This window comes from Podarcis melisellensis (genome assembly GCF_964234715.1).
Source record: "Podarcis melisellensis genome assembly, chromosome: 8".
In the NCBI taxonomy this organism is placed as follows: Eukaryota; Metazoa; Chordata; class Lepidosauria; order Squamata; family Lacertidae; genus Podarcis; species Podarcis melisellensis.
The window spans coordinates 81668245-81675324 of NC_138540.1; the positions used below are offsets into that span (position 1 = coordinate 81668245).

At 47.8% G+C, this 7080-nt stretch overlaps 1 protein-coding gene across 1 annotated transcript; it reads right to left on the minus strand.

The window, feature by feature from the left end:
• Positions 1 to 338: 338 nt before the first annotated feature.
• LOC309376139 (uncharacterized protein) lies at positions 339 to 6677 on the minus strand. The gene is made up of 3 exons (XM_081922344.1): positions 6529 to 6677; positions 2993 to 3140; positions 339 to 1236 (listed from the first exon to the last, which is right to left on the minus strand). Exons 1-3 carry the CDS (start codon positions 6569 to 6571, stop codon positions 669 to 671), a joined length of 759 nt encoding a protein of 252 aa, XP_081778470.1. The 5' UTR covers positions 6572 to 6677; the 3' UTR covers positions 339 to 668.
• Positions 6678 to 7080: the final 403 nt, after the last annotated feature.

Consider the following 7080-nt stretch of genomic DNA (forward strand, 5'->3'; position numbering starts at 1 on the left):
AGACCCAATCGGTGAACTCCAATAAGGCTACACCAGGAGGAGCAATTGTGGGGTTTTCTTTCCTTCAAAGGAATGAAGTGAATGGACCCGTTTTTGTTCCCTTCATCTCTATGGAGAAAAGTGCCTTCTGTTGATCATGAACAAAATGCAGCTTTTAGGCCCCACCAGAACCTATCAAAGCCTCAAACCACTTCTAATACCAGGGTTACCTGAACCAAGCCTAAAGACACCTATATATGCCCACACAAAATATTTTGCATTCCCCAAAAAACAATGATCTCTAGTAATGTTAAGAAAAGCATTAGCATAGGTGGACAACAGTGAGGCAGAGGAGGCAATTAAAAGGTTAACACAAGTTTATTTTAAGGGAATCAAAGTTTACAGAGTACTAAGAGTGAACAAGAAGGACTATGGGCGAAAGACTAAAACAGAAATGCCATTTTCTTCGACTTAGGTGTGATGGCACGGACACCATCTTGTAACCAGCCAGCAGAAGCTACCACTACGTAATGAGAAATTGGAACCACGTATCCGGAACAATGTGTAGACATCAACAGGGAGATCTGGTTTATGATATGAGCTACAGAAGAGACCACCACATCTTCTGTCTGTCTTGGGGTTGGCCAAGGTTCCATCCTCCATCGTGTGCAAAACAATCGCCACCATCATCACTGACTTGGAGGAAAGGTAGGGGCTTCAACCCACTTCTTAAACTTCTCAGCGCGTTCTTGGAGTGCCTTGAAAATACGGCTAAAATAAGGCTGCAGAATCTGGTTGACTCTCTCCACTCCTTCCTCAAGCTTCTCCTGGACCTGGTCAACGTAGGGGTCTATGGATGACCGGAATTCTTGCAGTTCCTGCTGGAGAACTTCGGCGTAAGGGGCCAGCTGATCTTTCAGGTCTTCCAGCTGCTGCTTCAGCTTCTCGTTCAGCTTGGGGTTCAGCTCTTCGGCCTTGGCCATGAGGGAACGCTGTAGGGACCTTGAGTACCGATCCACCTTCTCTAGGACCGAATCTGCGTAAGGTGCCACAATGGTGTACAGAGCCTCCGCGAGCTCGTCTGAGGCAAGCGATACCTTTCTATGCAAGGCACGGATAGTGTTGAGACTTTTGTCCACCACGCCCAGCGACGCCCCAACCACCAGGTCGTACCCTTGAACCACCTCAGCAGGTAACTTCTCCTTCAGGTTGTGCAAACGCTTGCTCATTTTTGCAAACCTGTTATGGAGCTTGTCTCTGCAAGGGGTGGAAATAAGAGAGAGTCACAAAAGGTAAGTAGAACTCCCTTCTTTGAGTGAGAAGCTCCTGGACTGGAGAGCTGGGGTCAGGCCAGGTTCCCTTCCCCAACTCTGATGTTATGCCAGCTGCAGGAGGCCATGTCACTGTGTGCCCCCCTCCCTTCAAAGCATCACTTGCATGTTCCTCCTCCAATCTGCTACCCGCCAGGCTGACATAAGGGAAAAGAGAGGGTGGATGTGGGATTCCATGGAATGCAAATTGTACTATGTGATGGGAAAGTTTGTTCGCTGGCCAGTTTGGGTCACCAAGTGTTGTCTGCCAGCAAACGGTTGGCTGGCAACAGCGTCTGATTGGCCAGAGTTCCGGGGGAGGGATATGATTGGTTTGGGAAGGTTAGACAGGTTTCAGATTGGGAGAGAGGGTGAAGGGGTTCTGAGGGGAAAAGGAGATACACATAGGGAGAGGACAGAGCCTCACAACTCGGATAGGAAGACCAGGCTGAAGGTCTGGGGAAGGTGTCCAAACAGGAGTGTGCTGGGAGGGCTGAGTCTGAACCAGGAGAGACAGATCCTGTGGAGGCTCCCTGGGTCACTGGCAGGGGGAGCGCACCGCCTCTGGCACCATCAGGGGGGTACCATCATGTCCGCCCCTGGACACGTGGCACGCCCCCTGACCGCACTGGGCGCCACGCCCCCAGGACACATGTCACATCCCCGTGGCCAGCATACCACGCCCTCGGGACATACACCACGCCCTCACAGGCGGCATGCCACGCCCCTGAGACACAAGCCAGCCACGCCCCCGCCTGCTCTTCGCCTCCAGTGACGGTGCATGCAGCTTCGTCACTGCCCTGGGTGTCAGTCTAACCAGGAGGGGAGAATTCTTCTAGGTACTGAAGACTCCCAACCCAGTGGCAAGGGGAGAGGGGATCTCCTGGGTCTGCAATACCATAAATACCTCAGGTATGGGAGATGAGCGCCGCAAGCCCAGAGTCGGCCACAACTGGACCTAATGGTCAGCGGTCCCTTTACCTTTACCTTTATGGGATTGTTAAGAGAGGGGGTAACGGAGGAAAAATGCCCCTCACTCATGAACCAAAGTATTAAGCTGTGAAGGAGGCCGTATAGTGTTGAAAGTATTGTATTATCTAAGTGATTTGAACATTTTACCAGATGGAAACATGAATATTTATATACCCAAAGTATGCCAACGGATGTTTAGTAACTGAAGTTTAAGAAGAATTGTACCTATAACATTGTGTTTAAGCCTGAGACATCTTCTACTTAAAGTAACTAAGTTGATTTCTACCTGAAAGAACTCGTTTCCTGATCCACTTTGTGTCATAACCTTCCTTCGTTTAATAAAACTTTTCGTGTATGTTTGATCAACTCCTGCCTGAGATTCTAAACCTTTAAGTTTTCCCTCACACAAGTCCCCCACTAGATAATCTGGGGTATATTGTAGAAATTTGTGTAATTGGTGTGAGGTGGTCACACTAAATTTAATTGAGGGCGGGTGCAAGGGCGCCAGGGTGAGAAAGTGCCGTTGCGCCGTTGCAACTACAATAAAACACATTCTGAGACATAAAAGAAGCAATACAATACAATTGAAACCATACAGCACCGAGCACAAATGCTATACCAGGCAGAAAAAATAAAACATTAATGGTCTATAAAGGCCATCAAGTGGTTGGTGAGGGACGGGGTAAGTTTGGGAACCATTTTGTGTGAAAATATTGGCTCAAATCGCTTACATCACTGACTGTCCAAGCTCCGACCTTCTGATCACCTCTATTTTTTCATCAACTACCCTGGTGACGTTTCTCAGGTATTCCTGAAGCTCCAGGTTTAGCCGGGCCAGGTGAGGATACGGCTCATCTCGGAGGACGTACGCCTGGGATCCTGGAAGACAAAAGCAAATCTGAACGGCTGTATCTGTGGCTGGAGCTGGAGCTCAGAGGGAACAGTGTTACACCCACATGTGAACCAAACCTTTGCTTTGCAAAACAAATGTCTTAGGAGGCACAGTTTCACCCCCAAGGCCTGAGGCCGATTTTTTTTTTAAAAAAGTTTTTATTATTAAAATAATTCAGCATTAATACACACATATTGTGAATATACAAGCATACAAACATACATTTCATACAATCCTTAAATATATACAAACATACCTACATTCAGTCCCACAGATAATTCCTTTTCCCACCACCATCCACCACCCCTCACCTCACCTTTGTGTTAGACTTCCAATCTAAAAGGTAAAGGTAAAGGGACCCCTGACCATTAGGTCCAGTCACGACCGACTCTGGGGTTGTGGCGCTCATCTCGCTTTATTGGCCGAGGGAGCCAGCGTACAGCTTCCGGGTCATGTGGTCAGCAAGACTAAGCCGCTTCTGGCAAACCAGAGCAGCGCACGGAAACGCCGTTTACCTTCCCGCCGGAGTGGTACCTATTTATCTACTTGCTCTTTGAGGTGCTTTTGAACTGCTAGGTAGGCAGGAGCAGGGACCGAGCAACAGGAGTTCACCCCGTGGCGGGGATTTGAACCGCCAACCTTCTGATCAGCAAGTCCTAGGCTCTGTGGTTTAACCCATAGCGCCACCCGCATCCCGTTAGACTTCCAATCTACTTGATTGCAATTTCTTTCCACTTTTGTTACTTTCTTTCATGCACCTTTAACCTAATTTCATGCTCCTTTTTCTATTACACATTGTTATCCATCTTATTTAGTATTTCAGTATTTAAAATGGAACTTGTTTATTCTAAAAGCAGTTCTGATTTTTCAATATGGTTTTGCAAGTATCCTTTAAACACCTTCCAGTCCCTGTCTATCTTCTCGTTTGAGATCCTTCCCATTTGGTATTATACCGACAAAAACAGAGTGGCTTGCCAAATTATTGGAGTATTACAATATATCACCTTGATCATCTTGCCGACAAAGGTCCTTATAGTTCAAGCTATGGTTTCCCCAGTAGTGATGTATGGAAGTGAGAGCTGGACCATAAAGAAGGCTGATCGCCGAAGAATTGATGCTTTTGAATTATGGTGCTGGGGGAGACTCTTGAGGGTCCCATGAACTGCAAGAAGATCAAACCTATCCATTCTTAAGGAAATCTGCCCTGAGTGCTCACTGGAAGGACAGATCCTGAAGCTGAGGCTCCAATGCTTTGGCCACCTCATGAGAAGAGAAGACTCCCTGGAAAAGACCCTGATGTTGGGAAAGATGGAGGGCACAAGGAGAAGGGGACGACAGAGGACGAGGTGGTTGGACAGTGTTCTCGAAGCTACCAGCATGAGTTTGACCAAACTGCGGGAGGCAGTGGAAGACAGGAGTGCCTGGCGTGCTCTGGTCCAGGGGGACACAAAGAGGCAGACACGACTAAACAACAACAGCAACAATATATCCAAAACAATGGGAGAAATGGGGAGGCCAATGCAAATTGTAGTCTAAAACCTCTGAAGGGCACCAGGTTGGGAAAGGCTGAACTTGAAAGCAGGATGGATTAGAGAGGCCTGGGTTCAAATCCCTCACTCAGCCATGAAGCTCATTGACTGACCCTCAACTAGTCACAATTTCTTGGCCTATACTACCTTACAAGTGTGTTGTAAGGATAAAAGTGTATGGTGTCATCAGCTTCTTGGAGCAAGGGATTTGAGAGGACAAATAAGTGTTCCTCTCACCCCTTTCCAAGCCTGATTCCATCTAATGGCGTTTTGTGGGAAGGGATGACGGCAAAGTTCATAGCTGGATGGAATTCTTGAGGCAGGAGGAGTTCAATGCAATGCAAAAGCTTGCTACATTGGCGGTGTACGCTACCTTTGAAACACATTTGAAGCACACATCCCCGTGCACTGAAGGATTCTGGGCACTGTAGTTTACCCTTCACAGAGTTACAACTCCTAGCAACCATTAACAAACCTGAAAACAAGAAAATATAACCTCTGGACCAGAGAACTCCACCCCCCCCACAAAAAGCTTGGAAATTGCTGAGGATTGTGCCATACTACTTAATGATTTTTCTACCTGTATGGTTCTTAGTTGTATTCTAATTGCTTCTTTTATTGTATTTTATTACGTTAGGATTTGAAGTCTCTACAGTAATACCCCTGCGAACGTCCACCCCGTCGACTGCCCATTTCGGCGAACGTCCGCAGCAAACCCGGAAGTACTGGAATGGGCTACTTCCGGATTTGCCGCTTGCGCATGCACAGAAGCACTAAATCGCACTCTGCGCATGAGCAGAAGCACAAACCGCTCTGCGTGCGTGCGTGCGCAGAGCGGCGCTTTGTCGAGCGTCCCTTTCGTCGAGCGTCCGGGGCTCTGGAATGGATTCCAGACTCAAAACAAGATACAACTGTACAGTGGTACCTCAGGGTTAAGAACTTAATTCGTTCCGGAGGTCCGTTCTTAACCTGAAACTGTTCTTAATCTGAAGCACCACTTTAGCTAATGGGGCCTCCCGCTGCCGCCGTGCTGCCAGAGCATGATTTCTGTTCTCATCCTGAAGCAAAGTTCTTAACCCGAGGTACTATTTCTGGGTTAGCGGAGTCTGTAACCTGAAGCGTATGTAACCTGAAGCATATGTAACCCGAGGTACCACTGTATACTGTTTTTAGGCTTTCCATAGTCATCTGGCTGACCACTGTGAGAGCTGGCCTAGATGGGCCATTGGCCTGATCCTGCAGACTTTTCTTATGTTCTTTTTTTATTTATTTCTTCTTATTTATTACATTTATATCCCACTTTTCCTCCAAGGAGATCCAGGTGACATACCTGGTTCTCTTGCTCCCCATTTTATCCCCGCAACAACCCTGTGAGGTGGGTTACACTGAGAGACAGCGGCTGGTCCCCCAAGAAATAAAAGACGCAAAAAAAATTCAATTTAAAATCAATATGACTATCTAAGGCGCGGACCACCTGAATGAAGCTCACAGACCACTGGTGGTCCGTAGACTCCTGATGTGGACCATTTTGGGTCATACCTGAATTGAGAGCCAGTCAGGAGGTGTTGGGCCAGTCAGATTAAAAAACAAATGATCGTAGAATCATTGCATTGGAAGGGACCCCGGGGGTCATCCGGTCCAATCCCCTGCGATGCAGGAATTCTGCCCTGCGTTCGAAATCAGCCATCCCTGGGTGGACTCGAACAACGAACCTTCTGGTAAACAATGTATCTTTTGACCATTGTGCCTCAGACCCCCAAGGATGGGGCAAACTGAAGAGGTCCCCCCCCGCCCCCTGAAAAGAATTCAGGAATTCCCTCCAGCCTGAGGCAAATCCTTTACTTACCTACAAATGCTAGCAAGGCCAGTGTGATGACAGGGAACTTCATGGTGGTTCAGTTGGAAGGTTCTCTTGAGAACCAGTGAAGTGAAGGCAGGGTCTCTCTCTGAGCTTGGGGAGAGATTTATATGATCCTTTCCTTCCGGGCCCACCCCTGACTTCTGTCATTTATTAACGCAGGCCGCTGACCTGACGTCTTCTCCATCCCCGACTTATTGCCAAAGTCTCCAAAAAGCATTGCAACAACAACAAAAAAGGGGGTGCGCTGACTGGAATAGCCTGAACCGGACGGCTTGATAAGCAAAGTGAGATGGCTGCAATGGACAAAAGATATCCCCCTCTATCAAGGAAGACATTCCTCTGTCAACCTTGGTTTTATCTCCAGGAATTGATCGACTCAGAGACTTCACTGATTTGGGCCAGGCCCCTTGGGGGAAGAGGAAGTCAGAGACTATGAACTCATCAGCAGCAATGATGATCTTACGTTTGGTTCCTCTTAACTCCGGAGATGAGTATCCACTAACAAAAGGCGACAGAGGGTCTTCTCGGCATTGTCAG

What these genes read in the sequence shown, in the direction of transcription:
- LOC309376139 (XM_081922344.1), bottom strand. Translation starts at nt 6,571, where the DNA reads ATGAAGTTCCCTGTCATCACACTGGCCTTGCTAGCATTTGTAG. An exon ending in GGCCTTGCTAGCATTTGTAG is followed by an intron (nt 3,141 to 6,528) that starts GTAAGTAAAGGA and finishes TTTGTCTTCCAG; the next exon opens with GATCCCAGGCGTACGTCCTC. An exon ending in GAGCTTGGACAGTCAGTGAT is followed by an intron (nt 1,237 to 2,992) that starts GTAAGCGATTTG and finishes CACCCCTTGCAG; the next exon opens with AGACAAGCTCCATAACAGGT.